The sequence below is a fragment of the Saccopteryx bilineata genome, chromosome 4 (genome assembly GCF_036850765.1).
Source record: "Saccopteryx bilineata isolate mSacBil1 chromosome 4, mSacBil1_pri_phased_curated, whole genome shotgun sequence".
In the NCBI taxonomy this organism is placed as follows: domain Eukaryota; kingdom Metazoa; phylum Chordata; class Mammalia; order Chiroptera; family Emballonuridae; genus Saccopteryx; species Saccopteryx bilineata.
The window spans coordinates 286,624,977-286,647,682 of record NC_089493.1 but is presented as its reverse complement, the minus strand read 5'-3'; the positions used below and the strand labels follow the sequence as shown (position 1 = coordinate 286,647,682).

Here is a 22,706-nt window from a genome sequence, read left to right as displayed (position 1 = left end):
TTCTTTCTTTCTTCCTTTCAAGATTTTATTTATTGATTTTAGAGAGAGAGGAGAGAGAAAGAAGGGGTGGGGAGAGGAGTGGGAAGCATCAACTCCTAGTAGTTGCTTCTCATATGTGCCTTGAAGGCACAAGCCTGGGGTTTCGAAAAGGTGACCTCAGCATTCCAGGTCAACCTTAATTAGCATTCCAGGTTGATGCTTTATACACTGTGCCACTACAGGTCAGGTCCCTAAATTTTCTAATAGAAAATTCAGTTTTAGTTTTAGTTTGTTTGTTTTAACTTAAAGATACTTCATTGGGCGCTTGATATGAACAGCAATTTACCGTGATAAGTGACGGTTTTAGGTTTTAGGTGTGGAGATTCATTTATTTGGATTTACAATTGTTTCCAACCATTTATTGAAAGACTACTGTCTACTTAAGTGCGTTGTCATCTTTGTGTGAATATATCTACGGACTCTCCTCATAGTTGGTGCATTTATGCGCCTGTTACTTCGCCAACACCAATACAGGGGTGGAGGGCATTCCAGCGGTTGGCAGTCACCTCTTCTCTCACCTTGCCAAACTCAGTTCACTTCACCTCCCGGCTCTTTGTCGCCTGTCCACCATAGCAGCCCTAAGGAATGCTCCCACGTGAACACCCAGCTGATCTGGTCATCTATTGTGCACGGTCCTCTCACAGGAACCTTCCCGTCATTCAAGCAGGCGCACAAACGCTCCACCTCTGGGGTGGGGGTGGAGAAAAAAAAAGTTACCAAGACAACCACTGGCGCGCCAGGACCCGGATCAATTTCCGACCTGTCGTGACGAATGAGTCGGGTGCGCGTGCGCGGGTCCAGGACTGACATCCTCCCGCGGTACCAAGATCAATCCTGGCCGTCCATCTGTATTGGGGGGTTTTGCCCTTTAACACTGCGGTTCCTCCCCGGGGGCTTCTGATGCGCGCACAGCTAGCAGTTTATGCATGGCAGGAAGAAGCGTGCTGGGCAAGGGAGACCCGGCTTCGTGACGTTATCAAACATTCTAGAGGCGTTGAGGAAATGGAGAGCAGGATGTAGGGCGCCTAGCACGGTTTAAGCACATAGTAGGTGCTCAGAACTAGTCAGCCAGTGCCAAATGTCTGTGCAAGACGTGTGAAGGGGGTTCGGACACTCTGCAGCTCGGAGCTTCTGATTGATTCGGGACATCCTTATGTAGTCCACCGCTTCCCTTGTGCGCGCGCGCAGTCCAGCCGTTTCGTCCTTGTTTGGTTTGGCCCCTGCTGCGCGCCGTCGAGAGCTCCGTGCGTTGCCATAGAGACACGAGCACTGAGTGAAGAACGACAGAGACTTCCGGCTAGCGGGCTCCTGAGCGTCATGTCTTTCCGCGACCTCCGCAGTAAGGCCGCCTTTCCCCTTGTTATCTCAGGGCCTTCCGAAAGACCCGAGACTCCGGCCTGCCGGGTCCTTTGGTCTGAGCTCCGCCGGACTCCTCCCGGGCCTCTGCGCCTCGGGGCGTCCCTGGCCTGCTGCGGCTTCCCAAGCTGAGCGCCCCAGCCATGGCACATCGCTTTCTGCAATGATGGGAAGTTTTGTATCTGCCACTGGCCGTGGCTACTGTCGCTGAGGAACCGAAATTTGAATTTTATCTAATTTTGACTGGCTTTAGCTCAGTGGTTCCTTGGAGTCAGGTTTTCTTGCTAATTTTATCAAATTTTAATTGGTTTGTGTAACCCTTGGGCTCTTCGCAATGGTATTAGAAAACGCAGAGACCGTTTTGGAGTTAGTTAGGTAAGGTTAGGTTAAATTAGAGCTCAGAGAAACGAACAAGACGGAGGAGGGGACTGCTAATAATTGCAGCCCAAGTTTTTTGAGTTTTTATGACCTGCCAGGTACTAACTGTTCAGTGTGTGTGCTTCATTTTATTTACTCCTCTGAATGATTGATTCTACATTTGTGTATTTAGACATGAGGAAACGGGCACAGAGAAGCCAAGTTACTCAGTCAAGGATACAGGTGGTACGAGCTGGCACTGGAGTTTGAATTCAGCTAACTTCCGAAGCCTTCATCCTTTCTAAAGAGGCTAATTAAGAGGGAACCCAAATGCCTTTGCTAGAAGGTTGGAGAAGTAGAAGAATAGGGAAAAGAAAATTGGTTATTCATACTTTGGGAGACACCTGTTACACACCAGACATTTTGCATTCACTATCTTATTTTAGTCCTCACTTTAACAGTAAAATAGGTGGTGTAATTCTGGACTAAATATTTGAGGCACAGATATGTAAAGGAGCTTGCTTTAGGTCACACAACCAGAACTGGCTGGAACCCAGGATCAAGACAGTACTGTGTGAATTAGAATTCCTTGCCTTTCTATACAGTGTCATTTTCTGAATCAGAAGCAGTTTGGCTAAGTGACTCCGCCTACATAGATGTAGCAGGTGATTGCCAATTTGGTGTGATTTGAGGGGCCTCTGTAAGGCCAAATTTCTAACTGAATTACTGGTGCCTCAAATTTCATCATTAAAGATTACTCCTTTCCATTATGAAGTGCTCTTTTTCTGCCATATAAGTATGCAGGAAAATGCATCACCTACTAGCACCATGGTATGAATTTTGCCCTCTGGGATTTGAAGGTTCTTGGTGACTATGTTGTACAATAGAAACAAGTTCCTCTTCCCTCGTTGTTAGAGCACTCTGCTAGGGGACATTGAATGGAGTTGTATGGGGAAGACTGTACAAGAAGGAGACTTCTGAACATTTTGACATTACTGAACATTTTCACATTAAATGAATTTTGTACAATTGTGCAATTTATGGTAAGAATCTTACTCAAATTGTCTCCATTCTGACAATAATACTGCAGAATGGACAGAACTGAACTACTGCTTAGTGGGAAGAAATATTCAGGCAATGCCTGACTATGTGGTAGAAGGCTGCTGCTTTATTTTCCATTTCCTCTGCTCATGCTTTCTCTTCTGTTGTCTGGTGAAATGACCTAACCTCTGGTGCCTGGGTAGCTTCTTTGTGAATGTTGTTGGCTCATTTTGAATAATTGCCTTCAAGAAGAGTGAGGACAGACGTTAAATAGCCACAAGCACACTGAATACAGATCTTGGCACATTGTGGGAACTCAAAATATGTTAGTTGTGTTTATTTCCAAGTCCTGCTTAAAGCTTAGTGACAGTAACTTTCTGTATCAACAAGTGCTAATATTACTGTTTCTTAATCAGTTTTATAATAAATCTAGCCTGGCCTGACCAGGCAGTGGCGCAGTGGATAGAGCGTTGGACTGGGATGTGGAGGACCCAGGTTCGAGTCCCCGAGGTCACCAGCTTGAGCGTGGGCTTATCTGGTTTGAGCAAAAGCTCACCAGCTTGGACCCAAGGTCGCTGGCTTGAGCAAGGGGTTACTTGGTCTGCTGTAGCCCCCAGTCAAGGCACATATGAGAAAGCAATCAATGAACAATTAAAGTGTTGCAATGAAAAACTGATGATTGATGCTTCTTATCTCACTTCGTTCCTGTCTGTCCCTATCTGACTTTCTCTCCGTCTCTGTAAGTAAGTAAGTAAATAAATAAATAAATCTAGCCTGACCCGTGGTGGCACTGTGGATAAAGCATCAACCTAAAATGCTGAGGTCGCAGGTTTGAAACCCTGGGCTTGCCTGGTCAAGGCACATACAACAAGATATTGATGAACAACTAAAGTGAAGCAACTATGAGTTAATACTTCTCACCCTCTCCCCACTCCTCTCTCTGTAAAATCAATCAATAAATCTAAATAGTGCTCTATAGTTTAACCATTCTCTATAAGATTTCTCTAGATACTATGCATCTAATGTTTAAAATTTGTTATTAAGGGCCTATGTGCTCACTAAAAAAAAAAAGGGACAGAAACATGAACTTTACCACCATCACCTCCACAAAATAACCACTGTTGACATTTTATAATGTCAAGTGTTTCTCATATTGAGTGGTTAGAAGATATCCAGGAAAGAAAAGAGATATTAAAGAGAAATCAAATTCACAGCCAATCTCTAAACCCCATTTTAATGTACAGCTTTCACTTTTCCCAGGGAACTTACATGTTTTTCAGGAAGCAGATTATTTTTTTTATCTACTTTTTCCTTTCCCTTTTAGAGAGTTTATGATAAATAGTCCCTAAAATTATAAATAGATTGGGGAAGAAGAAGGGAAAACACAGGAAGTAAGTTAATAAGTAGTTGCTGTTGGATGATGAATTAATCAAATTGTATTTTACCTTGGACAGATTTTACTGAGATGATGAGAGCGTTGGGATGCCCTCGACATATTTCTATGGAAAATTTCCGCACACCAAATTTTGGACTTGTATCTGAAATTCTTCTCTGGCTTGTGAAAAGGTTAGAATTGCACTTTATCGAGGTCTAAGAATGAATACTTGATTTTACTTATTACTCATCTAGAAACAGAATATTGTTAGCCCTGGCCAGTTGGCTCAGTGGCTAGAGTGTTGGCTCGGTGTGCGGATGGCCCGAGTTCAATCTTCAGTCAGGGCACATATGAGAAGCGACCATCTGCTTCTCTCCCACTCCCACTTCCCCTTCTCTGTCTCTTCCCCTGTCGTGGTTGATTCGAGCATCAGCCCCAGGTAGGGGTTGCTGTCTGGATCCTGGTGGGAGTCTCTCTCTCTATCTCCCCTCCTCTCACTTAAAAAAAAAAAAAAAAAGAGAAAAAAACCCAGGATATTGTTGTGAAGCTAAAGGAATACGTCAATAAAATATGGGTTTAACAGACTTACTTGTAACCTATTAAAAGTTAGTTGAGTTTTAAAGACAGCTGTGGGAGAAGGAATACACCAGGCAGTGGTGAGAGGAGTGTTTTCAATAGGAAGTGCCACTGGGGGCCAAGATTCTTTCCATCCTGTCACCTTCATGAGGGACTCCCTGCACACTCTAATGAGTACACTGGATTAGAAATAATTTTATTTCATTTTGTGTGAGAAATCTAGTATCTAACATTTGGAGTTGGCAAACTTTTGTTAAGAAGATAGTAAAGACCTTAGAGGTGGTTGCAGATTACATAAGATCTCTGTTGCATATTCCATCTTGTGGGTTGTTGTTGTTCTTTTAATAATTCTTTAAAAATGTAAACACCCTTCTGAGCTCGCAGCCTTTACAGAATGAGGCCAAGGGCTGCAGTCTGCTAACTCCCAACAACTGCTGTTTCTCAGAACTAATTAGTTAACTCTGGGTCGAGGGTCATCAGCCAAAGTAATCCTTCTGATTATTTTAATTAAACTGTGAGGTCTGAGCGAGATTTAGTTTTGTAAGGTGAGCCCCAATTTTGACTTTTGAAATCAGTTAAACTTTTTCTTAGCCTGAGGATTTGTTCTCTTGGATGTTTGGTATTTTGTGTTGCTTTTGAAGTCTTTCTTAATATTACGACCTTAGCAGGGGACTCAGAGAGCTTCCTTTTATGGATCCATTGGCCTCTCAAGTTGCCCACTTGCTCTTTCGTGGACTTTCTACTTAATTGGTGTGTATTTTCTCTCTAATAGGTATGAACCTCAGACTGACATCCCTTCTGATATTGAGACGGAACAGGACAGAGTTTTCTTCATTAAAGCAGTTGCCCAGTTCATGGTTAGTTCATAGTTATTTGATGGAGTTGTAAAATTAAATATATTAGAAAGAGTTAGAGTCCTAGTTAGGGCTTCTTTCAAGTTTCTAAACCCATTCCATTATCATGTTTCTGTAAAACCATTTTGCCAGCAAAGTTCTTACTTTTAATTCATTATTTGTTAAATTTTTATTTTTGAATAATATATTTCATGGTTCATAAATTTTTTTAGATCATGAAATGATATAGAATAAAATGACTTCTTGCCTAACCAGGCTGTGGCGCAGTGGATAGAGTGTCAGACGGATGCAGAGGACCCAGGTTTGAAACCTTGAGGTTACTGGCTTGAAAATGGGCTCATCCGGCTTGAGCATGGGCTCACCAGCTTAAGCTCAGGGTCGCTGACTTGAAGTCCAAGGTTGCTGGCTTGAGTAAGGGGTCACTTGCTCTGCTGTAGCCTCCTGGTAAAGGCACATTTGAGAAAGCAATCAATGAACAACCAAGGAGCCGCAACAAAGAATTGATGCTTCTCATCTCTCTCTTTTCCTTTCTGTCTGTCCCTATCTGTTCCTCTATCTTGTTGTCTCTGTCACACACACGTGCGCACACACACACACACAAATGACTTCTTATCCTGTCTGCCATCAGCCCAGTTCTATTCCCAGTAATCACTATTGATATTTTCCAGAGTTTATGCAAATATAAGCAAATAGAATATATATATTTTTTCCTTCTTTTTATACAAATGTTGGCATGCTGTTTAGAATCTTTCTTCACTTAATGGTGCATTTTGGAAAACTTTCCAAATACATGTAGAACTTCCTTATTCTTTTTTTTTTTTTTTAATTTAATTTTATTAATTCATTTTAGAGAGGAGAGAGAAAGGAAGAGAGAGAGAGAGGATAGAGAGAAGGTGGGGAGGAGCTGGAAGCATCAACTCCCATATGTGCCTTGACCAGGCAAGCCCAGGGTTTCAAACCGGCGACCTCAACATTTCCAGGTCGACGCTTTATCCACTGCGCCACCACAGGTCAGGCCTCCTTATTCTTTTTTAACACCTGAGCAGTATTGCTTGCTGCAATAAACCACAATTTATGTAATTTATATAGATAGACATTTAGGTATTTGTGACCTTTGCTCTTTGAAGCAGTACTGTAAAAACCTATACATCCATCTCCAGGATAAGTTCTCAGGACCGGAATTGCTAGGTCAAAAGATACATGTCATTTGTAATTTTGTTTTCATTTACCAAATTGCTTTCCATCAAAATTGTATCAATTTATATACCCACTTACAATACATGAGTCACTTGAAAGTTTGACTCTTTTTTTTTTTTGAAAGTTTGACTCAATATGATCAGCTTATGTTCCAGTTGAGAATATTTTCAAAGTGCCTACATGAAATTTTGTTTAGATTTTACATGGAAAGGGCCTTATGCTTTTCTTTTGTTTGTTTGAAAATAGGCTACCAAGGCACGTATAAAACTCAATACTAAGAAGCTTTATCAAGCAGATGGGTATGCAGTGAAAGAACTATTGAAGATCACCTCTGTCCTTTATAATGCCATGAAGACCAAAGGGACGGAGGGCTCTAAAATAGGAGAGGACGATATCAGCAAATTCAAGTTTGATCTTGGCTCAAAGGTAAGGACAGTGAAAGTTTTGTGGGAAGGGACATAATGTGAGTTTCTCAAACTTTGAAATGGAACATGTCATATACTCATAGAACCACTTCTTTCCTTACTTCTTGACTAAGAGCAATTTGTCAGTTGTGTACTCATCAGCATTTGGATAAGAGCAGAAGTCACAATAGATTAATTCAGGTCCTGGCCGGTTGTCTCAGTGGTACAGCGTCAGCCCGGCATGTGGAAATCCCAGGTTCAATTCCCGGCCAGGGCACACAGGAGAAGCGCCCATCTGTTTCTCTACCCTCCCCCTCTCCTTTCTCTGTATCTCTTTCTTCCCCTCCTGCAGCTAAGGCTCCACTGGAGCAAAGTTGGCCTGGGCACTGAGGACAGCTCCATGGCCTTCACCTCAGGTGCTAGAATGGCTCTGGTCGCAATGGAGCAACGGCCCAGATAGGCAGAGTATCGCCCCCTCGTGGGCATGCCGGGTGGATCCCAGTTGGGTGCATGCGGGAGCCTGTCTGTCTACCACACCCCACTTCTTACTTCAGAAAAATACAAAAAATGAATTCAGTGATTCACTGAAAGCCAGCTGCTAGTGAGGTAGGAGAAGCTAGAGCTAGTGGAACAGATACTTAGAGGACAAGGAATAGGGAGAAAGGCAGCCACTGTGAATGAATGCTGACAGAATGCTGATGGCTTGATAATAAAAGAAAAACACGGGGATTTTTGGTTAGGAGAGAGGTAGTTTGGGCAGAGCAGGGTGATGTTTGGGCTCTGAAAATTTGGCATAGTCAAGCAAGACTGTTAACACGAAACTCCTAAGAAAGAAGCTTATGCACAAGGCTAGATGCTAAATCATCATCATCTTCATAGCAATGGCTGCCACCCTGTGGGAGCCAGGTACTGTTGCCTGTTAGCTCATCGGAGCCTCACAGCAGCCTGTGGAGAGCAGTCTGAAGGCAGACAATGAGACAGGAAGGTTAAACAGGGCATCAGGATGCTGAACTAGGAGTGTGTCCCTCAGATTACGTTCCTTTAGTCACCCGCCACTGCCAGGGACCTCTGTTGTGACCTAGTTTAAATAGGAGGCATGGCTGCTTTCATCCTGTACACTTCCTGGTGGAAGATCGTATTTGACTTGACATTTGGGTCTTTAGAGAGACTTAAATCATTCTTTTCTAAGCTGGTGTGCTTTCATCCTTCCTCAGGATGGAAGTAGATGTCTTGTGGAGAATGTATTCTGTAGTCAAATATTCGACTGGAGTAGGGATTGGTATTAACAGACTGATTGTTTTTGAATGTCTATTAAAAACCTGTCACTAAGGTTCCTGTTTTTTATATTTTCCTTTCAGATTGCAGATTTGAAAGCAGCCAGGCAGCTTGCTTCTGAAATCACCTCCAAAGGAGCATCTCTGTATGACTTGCTAGGCAAGGAGGTAGAGCTGAGGGTAAGCGGTGCTCAGACGGCTTAATTACTTTCTCAGCTAAGCAGGTTTTCAAGGTTTTCTTTACTAGTTCTTTTTTCCCTGTTCTTCTGATTTTATTAAACTGTATCTGATTAAATGAGAGAATGTGTGAGAAGGTAATATGTGGTGTTAGCTGCTGTTCCTGGTTCTAATGGGCACCGATCTGTTATTAATACCTTTGACTTCTAGTTCAAGAATGGCAAGTATACTGCTGACAAAAATTAGGGGATATTTGGGCCCTGGCCAGTTGGCTCAGTGGTAAAGTGTTGGCCCAGCATGTGAATGTCCTGGGTTCAAATACCGGTCAGGGTACACAGGAGAAGTGCCCATCTGCTTCTCCACCCTTCCCCCTCTCCTTCCTCTCTGTCTCTCTCTTCCCCTCCTGCAGCCAAGGCTCCATTGGAGCAGGGTTGGCCCGGGTGCTGAGGGTGGCTCCATGGCCTCTGCCTCAGGCGCTAGAATGGCTCTGGTTGCGAAGGAGCAACACCCCAGATGGGCAGAGCATTGCCCCCTGGTGGGCCTGCCAGGTGGATCCTGGTTGAGCACATGTGGGAGTCTCTCTCTCTCTCTGCCTCCCCGCTTCTCACTTCAGAAAATACCCCCCCCCAAATTAGGGGATATTACAAAATGAATATGAAATGATAAAATATCCCTGATTTTTCCTGGCCGGTTGGCTCAGCGGTAGAGCGTCGGCCTGGAGTGCGGGGACCCGGGTTCGATTCCTGGCCAGGGCACATAGGAGAAGCGCCCATTTGCTTCTCCACCCCCCCCCCTCCTTCCTCTCTGTCTCTCTCTTCCCCTCCCACAGCCAAGGCTCCATTGGAGCAAAGATGGCCCGGGCGCTGGGGATGGCTCCTTGGCAGACCCCAGGCGCTAGAGTGGCTCTGGTCGCAGCAGAGCGACGCCCCGGAGGGGCAGAGCATCGCCCCCTGGTGGGCAGAGCATTGCCCCTGGTAGGCGTGCTGGGTGGATCCCGGTCGGGCACATGTGGGAGTCTGTCTGACTGTCTCTCCCCGTTTCCAGCTTCAGAAAAATACAAAAAAATATATATATATATCCCTAATTTTTGTGAGCTGTATATATAGCGTGTTGCTGAAACTTCTCTCCAGTGCCCGTCCAGCCTAGATTGATCATGATGCTTTTACCCAGTAAACTGAGCCTCAGCATTCTTCTCAAGAAAATCCTTCTCTGAACCATGGTTCCCAAATATTGCTGCCCAATGCAGTCACCTGGGGATTTTTAAAAACTAGTCCTTCCTGGCTTTCATTTTGACATCATTGGTATAAAATGTAGCTGGGGTGTTGGGGACTCTCAAAGTCTCCCGTGCGATTCTCATGCACAGCAAAGTTTGGGGACCAGTCATCTTGGTACTGCCAATCAGTTGATGTTAATGTTAACATTTGAAATTTATTTGCAGTCCTGTGCTAGGTAATGTCATTCAAGGAGTATGCTCCGCCCGTTATGTTTAAGGAACTGTTTAAGGATATGGTTCTGGGACACTCCCATAGAGCTCCTATAGAGCTTTTAAATCACCCGATGTCCATGTTGACCCCGAAACCAGTGAATCATCGAGTCTGGGGTGAGAGCCAGGCATCCAGTTTGTAAAGACCTCTAGGTGGTTCTAATGTACAGCAGAGTTTGGGACCCACTGGGTTAAGAAGAAATGAAATTTAATTCTTACCTGTAAGGATTTATGGCACTTGAAGCACACATGCTCTCATCTAATATTTTTAAGTTAAATACATTTGCCCTGGCCAGGTGGCTCGGTTGGTTAGAGCATCGTTCTGATAGGCCAGGGTTGTAGATTCCATCCCCGGTCAGGACACATACAAGAAACAATGAATAAATATATAAATAAATGGAACAACAAATTGATGTTTTTTTCTCTCTGCCCCCTTCTCTCCATCCCTCCTGCCTCCCATCCCTCCCCTGCTCCTCCTGCCTTTCTTTCTAAAATTCAGTAAGTAAAAATTTAAAAATAAATAACTAAATACATTGGACTCATTTGGTTCCCATCGGGTGTGTCAGCCATGCCCACTCTCATTTCCTTGCCTGTGTTCTGGCGGTGCTGCTACAGTGTGTTGGTTTTTTAATTTTTCTCGCTTTCCATTTCTGCCCTAGAAGACTGGGAGTGGGAAACTCGGGTGCCAAGTCCCCATCCCTGCTCTTGATATAGTGGTTGCCACCTGCAGAAGTGTAGTTGACTGAACAAAACTGCCACTAATGCCTCATAGCTAATTTATGATAACTACTGAGGCAACTTCAGGCTTTCCACATTTTTAGTTGATAGTGCAGTAGTTCACATGTCTAGACATGTTCCTAACAGACCTAGAGACAAGAGCTGGTCACTTACTCTCTGTCAGTGGAGCAATGGCTTCACCAGGATTTCACTGGGGACCCTTTTAATACCATCCTGTACTGAATTGATGGAACAGTGACTGAACTATTACTATGGAAGCTATGTGACCCTTCTCACATTCTGTGTACAGTCACAATCTGAGGAAGATCCCTTAGCCAGGATTTGTTTTTCATATACTCAGCCAGCATTCACTGAAGATCAACACCAGCCACGGGAAAGACACCAGCCCTTGAGTAAGTCTTAATCCCTCCCCTCAAAAGTTTTCTACTAGTGGGGAGGTAAGGTACACTATGGAGTAAAGGAAGCACAAGCCAGAGTTTGATAAAGTGATTCAGGAATCTCATAACTGCATCCACGTGAAAATGCCATGTCTCAGAAGTTCCCAGTACTGATATAATAGGTACAAATACTTCCCTTGATTGGTCCATGACTGATGCTAGGACAGAACGAAGGCAACCCTTCTCATGGGTTGCAGTTGTCAGTGATAGACAACTTAGAGCGACTTAATCATAAAGATTGTGGAAGTTGGCAGGAGATTCAGACAGCAAGTTAAACTGCACTTAGTTTGAGGGTCCTCTGAAGAGAATGTAGGTAAAGAAGCAAATTTAATAGAAAAGATGAGGGATAGTAAGTTGCCCATGGTGCTGTGGGGACCTGGGGCCTAAGAAAAGGGAGGCCTTGAGCGCTGCAAAGAGCCAGGTGGGCAGTAGGCTTACAGAAGACATTTGGAGAAGGTGATGGTGGAAGTGATTTTGCATCAGGCAGCCATGATTTTTCTTTTTTTTTTTTATTAAGTGAGAGGAGGGGAGGCAGAGACAGATTCCCACATGCGCCCAGCAAGCTCCCTGTGGAGTGATAGAGAACCATGTGTGTTTTTGTGTTTTTTGTTTGTTTTTTTGTGACAGATAGAGAGAGGAACAGACAGACAGGAAGGCAGAGAGATGAGAAGCATCAATTCTTTGTTGCTACTCCCTCGTTGTTCATTGCTTGCTTTCTCATAAGTGCCCTGACTGGGAGGCTACAGCAGACCGAGTGACCCCTTGGCTCAAGCCAGCGACCTTGGGTTTAAGCTGGTGAGCCTTGCTCAAACCAGATGAGCCCGCACTCAAACTGGCGACCTAGGGGTTTCGAACCTTGGTCCTCCGCATCCCAGTCTGATGCTCTATCCACTGCGCCACCACCTGGTCAGGCGGGAGAACCATGTTTTAATGAAACTTTAAAAGAGCCAGTCTATAAGCCATATCTAGATCTGGGAATTAGTTTTGAGAAATCCTCTTTGGAAAATATATGTAATTTTTTTTATCGTTTCCCATAGGAACTGAGAACAGAAGCAATTGCCAGACCTCTGGAAATAAACGAGACTGAAAAAGTGATGAGAGTTGCAATAAAAGATATTTTGGTAAGATTACCTGGGTTTTATTTAATGTTTTTGTGCCTGGGCCTTGTAAATATTGATATCTTGCCTCCATAAGACAGAATGAGCTAGGCCTAGTAACAAAGAAGGATGTGTTAGTAGAGAAATGAAAAATTTAGAGAACATTCTGAAATACTTAGGTCACTTACTGCTATTTTTCTTTTGTAATGTATATATGAATAGCTTCTCATGTTATTAAAAATTTGTCAATTTTAATAGTTTAATAATTCTCTTAAATTTTTCAATAATTTTAGTAAATACTCTATTATATGGACTCTTCACACTTGACTTAACCATTTTTTCATTGCTGGACATTTAAATATATTAAAATGGAACGATTGCCATCCTTTACTAAGCCACTAATCAATTATTATTTGTTCATTCATTGGAAGCAGAGAGTGAGGGGCACTCTAGACTAGACTGTTTGGGTTTGAATCCCACCTTGTGATCTTAGGCAAGTTACTTAACCTCTCTGTGCCTCACTTTCTTCATCTGCAATGTGGAGAGAATGGCAGTGCCTGCCATAGAGGGTCCTTTGAGCATTTATTATGACAGTGCACGTCATACATAGTTTCCAGAATACAGTCGGTATTCAACCATTATTAGGATTAATTTTATTCAGTAGACACAAGTGGGGCAGGCCTTATGTAAATTCGGAGTAGGCATAAAAATTTGCTGAAAGTTGTACAGAATTGTAAGATTGCTAGGTTTTTATAAGACCCTGTTCTAATATGGTCATGCTCCCTGAGAGACCCAGCACAGAGAGCCCGAGCCTCAGCAGGGTAAGAAGGGCAGAGCAGTCAAGAGGGGAGATTGGTTACAGTCAGGTATATTGTTTCAAGTAAGTAAATACAGGGTGGGGGAAAGTAGGTTTACAGTTGTAAGTACACAAAACTGTTTTTGTATTGTTTATTATTTTCCATATGAATAGCTGTAAACCTACTTTTGCCCCACCCTGTATAGTAAAGACAACAGAAGCCAAGTTTCTCACTGTTGGAAAAGGGAGTTACAAATATGAAAATGAAGAAAATTACAGTGAACCCTGAAATTGAACTAATAAGAACAGATACTACACTTGATTTTAGCCAAAAGGCCAAGAAGCGATTCAACCCTGAAATTGGAAGTGTTAATTAAGTGCATGATTTTTAATATACAGAGAGGTAAATATAGTAATAAGTTTTCATATATGTTTAATATTTATATACACACATATGTACATGTATGCCTTCATATACATTCCTACACTTCTTACCTCTGAGCATGCAACACCCAAATCTTGGCATTTATTTATTTTATTTTTTTTTACAGAGACAGACAATCAGAGAGAAGGATAGACAGGGACAGACAGACAGGAACGGAGAGATGAGAAGCATCAATCATTAGTTTTTCATTGCAACACCTTAGTTGTTCATTGATTGCTTTCTCATATGTGCCTTGACCAGTCCACTGCGCCACTGCCTGGTCAGGCCCCAAATCTTGGCTTTTAAATGCCATTCTCCACTAAAAGGAACCAGGGCTCTTGGGAAGAAATGGCTGATTACAAAGCTGGGACAGAAAAGTGTAAGATCTTGTGTCAAAAAGTAAGAAGTGCTCCATGAGAAACCAGCTTGAGTGGGCTTCCCCCTGGTCACACTAGGACAATGTAAACACCAAAGTAAATAATAGTAATGGATTATAGACCATTGGATGAAATGGCAGACCATGAGTGCTCACTGATATAATAACATAAGTGAATATATTGACAGCTAATTTTTCACATAGTTTAAAAGTAGTTCTCCATAAAATACAGTTAATTACAAGGGCAAAAGAGTAGCCTCACATGGGAAGCCTAACAGACACCCACTTAATCAGTGATCAAAGTGAACATCACCAGTAATGGAACAGATCAAAATTAAGCATATGTGATATGATGTCATATCTGTGCTATTCCTGATATAGCTTTATAATCTGGAGCTAATCAGACAAAGGCACATTGGGGACATCCCATAAATTACTTGGCCCATACTCTTCAACAGTGAAAAGGTCATGGAAGTCCAGGAAAGGCTCAGAAGACATTTCAGAATGAAGGAGGCTAAGGAGACATGACAGCTGAATGCCAAGGGTGACCTCCATCTACTGTTAAGGACTTCATGGGGACGAGTGGGAAACTCGGGTGTAAGGGTTAGGTGGCAGTGGTACATCAGCGTTCATCTTCTTTTTTGATGGTTGTATTATGGTTATGTAGGAGAAAGTCCATTTTGTAAGAAATACACAGTAGAATGTCTAAAAATGATTGGGCATTAGGTCAGCAACTTACCTAAGTCAAGAAAAAATTCTTTGGGCCTCGCTGGTTCAGTTGGTTCGAGCTTTGTATCAATAGGCCAGTGATGCGGGTCAGTCCCCAGTCAGGACATTGAAGAGTCAATCAATGAATGCATAAATAAGTGGAACAAATCAGTGTTTCTATGACTCCCTTCCTCTCTCTAAAATAAATAAATAAAAAATTTAAATGTATTGTATTATATTCTAGCTGTTTGTAAGTTTATGATTGATTCTAAATTTTAAAAAATTTACGATAGTATTTTTGTGCTTGTCATTGCCCTAGCTGAATCAGCTTAACATGGTATGAATGTGCCTTTAGCACTAAGTATATATCAAAAATAGAACAGCTAGATAAGGGCATAGTTCATTACTTGGTGGACAACTTTTAAGATATTATTTCAAAAGACAACAGAAGCAAAAGTAAGTGGGACCACATCAAACTAAAAAGCTTTTATACTGCAAAGGAAATCATTAACAAAACAATAAGACAACCTACTGAATGGGAGAAGTTATTGCAAATTATATATTCTATAAGGGGTTAATATCCAAAATGTATAAAGAACTCATGAAGCTCAATATAAAAGAAAAAATCCAATTTAAAAATGGGCAGAGGACCTGAATAGACATTTCTCCAAAGAGGACATACTAATGACCAACAAACTTATGAAAAGATGCTCAACATCACTAATCATCATCAGGGAAATGGAAGTCAAAACCACAATGAGATATCACCTTACACCTGTCAGAATGTCGTTACCAATAAGTCAACAAACAGTGGTTGGTGAGTATATAGAAAAGGACACCCTCTCACACTATTGGGATTGTAAATTGGTGCAGCCACTGTGGAAACAGTATAGAGATTTCTCAAAAAATTAAAAATAGAGCTATCATATGACCCAGAAATTCCACTTCTGAGTAATTAATATCCTAGGAAATCGAGAGCATTAATTTGAACAGATATAGCACTTCTGTGTTCATTGTAGAATTATTTACAATAGCCAAGCTATGGAAACAACCTATGTGTTCATCAGTAGACAAATACATAAAGATGATGTGATACACACAAACACACACACACACAGGAATATATGGACTCGGCCATAAAAAGAATGAAATCTTGCCTTTTCCAATATGGATTGGCCTAGAGAGTTTTGTTTGTTTGTTTTTCATTTTTCTGAAGCTGGAAACAGGGAGAGACAGTCAGACAGACTCCCGCATGCGCCCGACCGGGATCCACCCGGCACGCCCACCATGGGGCGACGCTCTGCCCACCAGGGGGCGATGCTCTGCCCATCCTGGGCGTTGCCATGTTGCGACCAGAGCCATTCTAGCGCCTGAGGCAGAGGCCACAGAGCCATCCCCAGCGCCCGGGCCATCTTTGCTCCAATGGAGCCTTGGCTGCGGGAGGGGAAGAGAGAGACAGAGAGGAAAGCGCGGCGGAGGGGTGGAGAAGCAAATGGGCGCTTCTCCTGTGTGCCCTGGCCGGGAATCGAACCCGGGTCCTCCGCACGCTAGGCCGATGCTCTGCCGCTGAGCCAACCAGCCAGGGCCCTAGAGAGTATTATGCTAAGTGAAATAAGTCAAAGACAAATACTATATGATTTCACTTATATATGAAATCTAAAAAACCAAATAGAAACTCATAGATAAAGACAACAAACTGATGGTTGGCAGATTGGAGGTGGGGGCTGGGTGGGCTGGGCAAAAAAAGTGAAAGGGTTTAAGAAGTACCAATAGGCAGTTATAAAAAGTAGTCATGGGGAAAGACAGCATAGGGAATATACAGTTAATATTGTAACCACTATGAATGGTGCCATGTGGGTACTAAACTTACCATGGTAAACACTTCATAAGGTGTATAAGTGTCTAATCACTATGTGAACACCTGAAACTAATCTGATGTATGTCAACTTTAATTGAAAACTAAATTTGGGCCTTGGCTGACTGGCTCAGTAGATAGAGCATTGGTCCTGCATATGGACTTGTGGTGTTCGATTCCCAGTCAGGGCACACAAGAGAAGCGACCATCTGCTTCTCTCCCCGCCTCCCTCTTCCCATTCTCTCCTTCTTCCCCTCCCACAACCAGTGGCTCGATTGATTCCAGCATCAGCCCCAGGAGCTAAGAATAGCTCAGTTGGTCCAAGCACATCAGCCTCAGGTGCTAAAAATAGCTCAGTACTTGAGCATTGACCCCAGAGGGGGTTGCCAAGTGGATCCTGATCAGGGCACATGTAGGAGTCTGTCACTATCTCCCCTCCTCTCATGTAAACAAATTTGGAAAATATGTCTAAAAATATGTCTTTGCCTTATTGAAAAATAGCCATAATATTTGATAATTCTAAAAACAAAAACATAACAACATGGATACTTAAAAGGGCTTTTTTTAAAAAATATAGGTCATTTATTTCAGACTACTAGGGAAGTTGTGTTTATCACTTGATCTTTTTAATTTGAGGAACAGATGCCTTTAAAAAAATTTTTTTGAATATTTTTCCAAAGTGAGAAGTGGGGAGGCAGTCAAACAGACTCCTGCATGCGCCCACTGGGATCCACACAGCATGCCCACCAGGGGGTGATGATGCTCTGCCCATCTGAGGCATTGTTCCATTGCAGCCAGAGCCATTTTAGTGCCTGAAGCAGAGGCCATGGAGCTGTTCTCAGCACCCAGGCCAACTTTGCTCCAATGGAGCCTTGGCTGCGAGAGGGGAAGAGAGAGACAGAGAGGAAGGAGAGGGGGAAGGTGGAGAAGCAGATGGGTGCTTCTCTTGTGCACCCTCACCAGGAATCAAACCTGCCGGGGTCCAGCCCCGGGGGGAATCCAGGGGTCCCACAGGAGGAGATGGCGTTGACGAAAATCGAGTGAGAGAGCCGAATTCTTTATTCTCTGGTTAGCATTTACTGCCATCTCCGCTAAATGCTGGTCTAGCTTCCTTTTTATGCACACACACTAAGTTACAATCACATGGTATTTTGAATACATCATTGTTTTAGTTTCACTATGGTTACATATTTCCAGATAACAGTAAATTTATATCTATAAACTACAAATCAGGTGGTAAGTTATTCAAAGTACAGTTATACAATAACTTGAATAGTAATAACGATATTGGTACAAACTTCTAAAAGATTAGTACTAATTAATAACTATTTTACTGTGGTTGTGAGTCGAGGGCGCAGAAAGAGATAGCAGACAAAATCATCAAGGACTAGCAAAAGGACCACCGCTTGCTCAGGCAAATGGCCTTGAGTTCATGCAGTGTCCTAATTCTTTTCCCACGAGACTACAAAAGGCTTGCTATTTAAGAAACTGACATAGTATTAAGAGTAACTTTTACTTAAAGATACATAGAGCGCATTTGCAAGATAGCTAGTAGCAACATAATATCAGAAGGCATTAATTGCCACTGCTGCTATGAATCCCACCACATTCCTCTCCTTATTCTTGGAAAATACAAAAATCTCATGAGAATGTTCTACTGAGAAAAGCCCAGCAACTGCCTTCAGTGACAAAACAAGTCTTTTAACAAAACATTCTTTACTTGCCAGCTGCACTCCTATCCAAGGCCACGCAACAGGCCACTCCACTCCACTTTACCTAAGATTCTAATGTCTAGTTAAACTTTATTCATTTACTATATTCATACACTAGTTAAGTTCTAACTTTATTCTTTCTAACATAATTAATAAGAAGAAATTCTCCTACAAACTTAACCCTTTATGAGGGATATCATAGCCAGCCTCTTATGTTTATGAGCCCAGTTCAAGGGGCTTACAGGCTTTTCTGTGGAACTTACACCTTCTGTCTCATTTCCAAAGAAATTACTACAAATCTACAGGGAAAGCACGGTACTATTATCCCTGTGCTACAAATAATAGCACATACCCAGAAAAGGGGGGATATAAGGCCAGATTAATTCAAAAGGTCAAAGGGGGAAGTATCGTTGTGCCTTTCCTTTGCGGTGACTTTGTCACCCTGCAGCCATTGGTCTTCACTACAGTGACTTTGTCACCCTGCAGCCATTGGTCTTCTCTGCTGTGACTTTGTCAATCAGCAGTTTTTGATCTTCTGCTGTGACCTTGTCAGCCAGCAGTTGTGGGTCTTCTCCTGCTGTTTGGGCTCTCTGACTCTGCTTTAAGTTCTTTTTTTCGTATTTTCCCAAAGTTAGAAGCAGGGAAGCAGTCAGACAGACTCCCACATGTGCCCGCCTGGGATCCACCCGGCATGCCCACATACCCACATTTCAGAGACCTGCCTGTAAACAGCCAATAAACTATTATGGTGCACCACACATATTCAGAGACCTGCTGTGACCTTGTCAGCCAGCAGTTGTGGGTCTTCTCCTGCTGTGACCTTGCCAGCCAGCAGTCGTTGATCGGCTCCCGACACAAACCCAGAACCCGGGACTTCCACATGCCAGGCCGACGTTCTACTACTGAGCCAACAGACCAGGGCCAAAAGCATTTTTATTTTTGAGGGCGGGTAAATGCACTAGGTTTTAATCCAATAATTCAGAAAAACAGTTGCTATCAACTTGAGTTGTTTGTTTATTCAGAAAGAAGACCTACCTTGTCTTCCTGTGAGAGTGAACTCACATCTCTGCTGGTGATTTTTTTCTTTTTTATAAATAATTTTTTTCATTAAAATTGACGTACACTATTATATTAGTTTCAGGTGTGCAATCCAGTGGTGTGACATGCAATTAATGAAGTGATCGCCTAGAAAGTCTAGTACCTTTCTGACACTGCAATGGTTATTACAGTATTGTTGACTGTATTCCGTATGCTGTACTTTACATCCCCATGACTAGCAATCTGTACTTCTTAATCCCTTCACCCATTCCTCCACCCCATCTCCTCTCTGGCAGCATCAAAACTTTCGTTGCACCTATGAATCTCTGTTCTGCTTATTCACTCCACCCTGGTGATTCCCTGTGACTGCATCCCACCCAACTTAGGAGCCCACTCAAGCCATTTCCAATGGCTTTTCCATACAACCTTTTTTTTTTTTTTTCCGAGAGAAAGATAGGCAATGAGTGAGATGAGAAGCATCAGTTTGTAGTTGTGGCACTTTAATTGTTCATTGATAACTTCTCATACCTGCCTTGATGGTGGGGGGGAACTTCAGCCGAACCAGTGACTCCTTGCTCAAGCCAGTGACTTTGGGCTTCAAGCCAGCGACCCTGTACTCAAGCTAGTGAGTCGGCTCTCAAGCCAGATGAGCCTGCACTCAAGCTGGTGACTTGGGGTTTTGAACTTGAGACCTCAGCATTCCAGGTCTGCACTGTATGCATTGTGCCATCAGGGGTCAGGCTTAAATTTTCTTTTATTGATATGAGGATGAGAAAAAAAGTGAGAAAGAGAGAAGCTTCAATTTGTTGTTATACTTTGTTGTACATTCTTTGGTTGCTTCTTGTACGTGCCCTGACTGAGTATTGAACCTGCAACCTTAGTGATATTGGGACGATGCTCCAACCAACTAAGCTGCCTGGCCAGGGCTCTCTGCTGGTATTTTTAAAGCACTTGCAGCAAATGGATTGTTAGTGATACTGTTTACATGAAAGCATCTTGGAAATGATTAGTTGTTTTAGATGAAAAATTCATACCAAAAATTTATCAATAAAAGTAGTTGCTTCCAAGTACACACTGTCTCAGACTTGTGGAGAGTACCTGGCTCCTTAGGTGATTTTGTGTATCCCATAGCATTTCAGAGACCTGCCTGTAAACAGCCAATAAACTATTATGGTGCACCACACATATGTAGAGTACTGGAGGGGAGAACCCAGCAGGCCCTGGCCGGTTGGTTCAGTGGTAGAGCGTCGGCCTGGCATGTGGATGTCCCAGGTTCAGTTTCCAGTCAGGGCACACAGGAGAAGCGCCCATCTGCTTCTCCACCCTTCCCCCTCTCCTTCTTCTCTATCTCTTTCTTCCTCTCCTGCAGCCAAGGCTTCATGAGAGCAAAGTTGGCCCGGGCGCTGAGGACAGCTCCATGGCCTCTGCTTCAAGTGCTAGAATGACTCTGGCTGCAACGGAGCAACACCCCAGATGGGCAAAGCATTGCCCCCTGGTGGGCATGCCGGGTGGATCCCAGGCGGGCACATGTGGGAGTCTGTCTGACTGCTTCCCTGCTTCTAACTTTGGGAAAATACGAAAAAAAGAACTTAAAGCAGAGTCAGAGAGCCCAAACTTGAGGAGGCTGTTCCACATTTCGCTGGTTGAGTTTCAAACAGTATTACAGCAGGTTGCAAGTCTAAGCCACAGACCCCAACCCAGCCAGGTTCCCAGACAACACGAGTGTGAAGACACACTGCACATACTTGGACTACCCCTATTTCAAATGAACCTGCTCTCAGAAGAGGACAGGGAGGCCTGCATTTTCATCGGTGATCTGTCATCCGCTTCCCTTTCTCACTCCACCCCCTTGTCCAAGGGCCTGTGTCCCACTGCTGCCCAGGCTCCTCCCAGAGGCTGGTTTATCTTGCATGAGGCAGCCACTTTGACCTCACAGAGTGCTTCTTTGTTTCTTGTAGTCTATAGTCAAAGTCCAGTGTCCAGGGAGAGAGAAAAAGAACCTCTTCTGTGCAATCCTAGCAGGCAGGACTGGTTTCTTTTTGCCCACTCTTGTTTTGCCCAACTAATGTTTCTTTTTGCCCACTCTTAAATAAAGTCATACTTGTATGTGCCTACAAGGGTGGGTTAAAGTAGGTAAGAACTTTGTGCCAAAGTGTGCTTGAGTATAACAAGTAGACTACAAAAAATGTGTAAGTAATGAAAGCCGACAATTTAAGTACTTACATGATTGTACCTAAGTGTACCGTACCATTGTGACATTCTTTTTACTTAATAAAGCTATTATCATAATCATAACCGGCACATCTTTTTCCATTTGAACAACCGCAAACCTACTTTTGCCCATCCTTGTATATTCTAAAAGCCAGATATTTGTAACTATGGGAGTAGCCTGAGCAAGCTATAAATAAAAGCAGACTAACAATTCAGAGTGATGTGTAACCAGACTAAACAAGTGAGCCGGACAGAAGATCTTGGGCCCCTCACTGCTCCGCTTGGGACACTGTTCTTTCCATCTTTATTTTCTGGACAGAAACACCTCTTCTCACGGAGGGAAAAAGGGTAATAATTTTGTCTGGGCCTATGTGATATTCCCCCGGGGAAATAATTAGTTCAATGAGCAATGACTTGTGGGAGGGTTTGCTCAGTTCTCTCTGCTTACTTTTGTTTCTGTGAAGCATGATGTTGTTGTGCATGATGATATAGTTGAGAAATCCCACTCTTCCAAGAGTCAGGTCAGAGGTCCTTATTAGCATCTTGTCTCATCCGTTTTCTATTAAACCTAGATGCAGGTTCAGAAGACTAAAGACCTGCTCGGTAATGTGGCCTCTGATGAAGCTAATTTAGAAGCCAAAATCGAGAAGAGGAAATTAGAACTGGAAAGAAACCGGAAGCGACTCCAGACTCTGCAGAGTGTCAGGTAGATACAAACACCTAGTGAATGCGTGGAAAGCTGTCTTTGGAAGTTCATACAGAGTCAGTGATACGAACCCTTCAGGCCGTGGAAGGAGCCTTGCGTCAGGCTGCCTCTACTTCAGAATGTCTGGGTGTTGCCTGCTCAGATAAGCGCAGTGCTAAACTCATTCTCTTTACTGCTTTCAGTATGTCTGGAAAACTGCTTAATTCTTGAACTTCTTTTTTTTTTTTTTTTTTTTTTTTTTTCCATTTTTCTGAAGCTGGAAACAGGGAGAGACAGTCAGACAGACTCCCGCATGCGCCCGACCGGGATCCACCCGGCCCGCCCACCAGGGGCGGTGCTCTGCCCCCCAGGGGGCGATGCTCTGCCCATCCTGGGCGTCGCCATATTGCGACCAGAGCCACTCTAGCGCCTGAGGCAGAGGCCACAGAGCCATGCCCAGCGCCCGGGCCATCTCTGCTCCAATGGAGCCTTGGCT

General features: G+C 43.3%; 1 protein-coding gene and 1 pseudogene across 4 annotated transcripts in view; one reads left to right on the top strand and one right to left on the bottom strand.

The window, feature by feature from the left end:
* Nucleotides 1-839: 839 nt before the first annotated feature.
* CLUAP1 (clusterin associated protein 1) overlaps nucleotides 840-22,706 on the top strand; it is a 41,264-nt gene continuing 19,397 nt past the window's right edge. The window contains exons 1-7 of one of the 4 annotated variants that reach the window (XM_066275093.1): nucleotides 840-1,378; nucleotides 4,248-4,359; nucleotides 5,517-5,601; nucleotides 7,042-7,221; nucleotides 8,558-8,653; nucleotides 12,346-12,429; nucleotides 22,098-22,231. In XM_066275093.1, coding sequence (XP_066131190.1) covers nucleotides 1,357-1,378; nucleotides 4,248-4,359; nucleotides 5,517-5,601; nucleotides 7,042-7,221; nucleotides 8,558-8,653; nucleotides 12,346-12,429; nucleotides 22,098-22,231 — 713 coding nt within the window. In that variant the 5' untranslated portion in view covers nucleotides 840-1,356. The remainder of the gene's footprint in view (nucleotides 1,379-4,247; nucleotides 4,360-5,516; nucleotides 5,602-7,041; nucleotides 7,222-8,557; nucleotides 8,654-12,345; nucleotides 12,430-22,097; nucleotides 22,232-22,706) is intronic. The other 3 variants (XM_066275092.1, XM_066275094.1, XM_066275095.1) reach the window with 3 other exon arrangements.
* Nucleotides 13,383-13,549, bottom strand: LOC136336803 (U2 spliceosomal RNA; annotated as a pseudogene).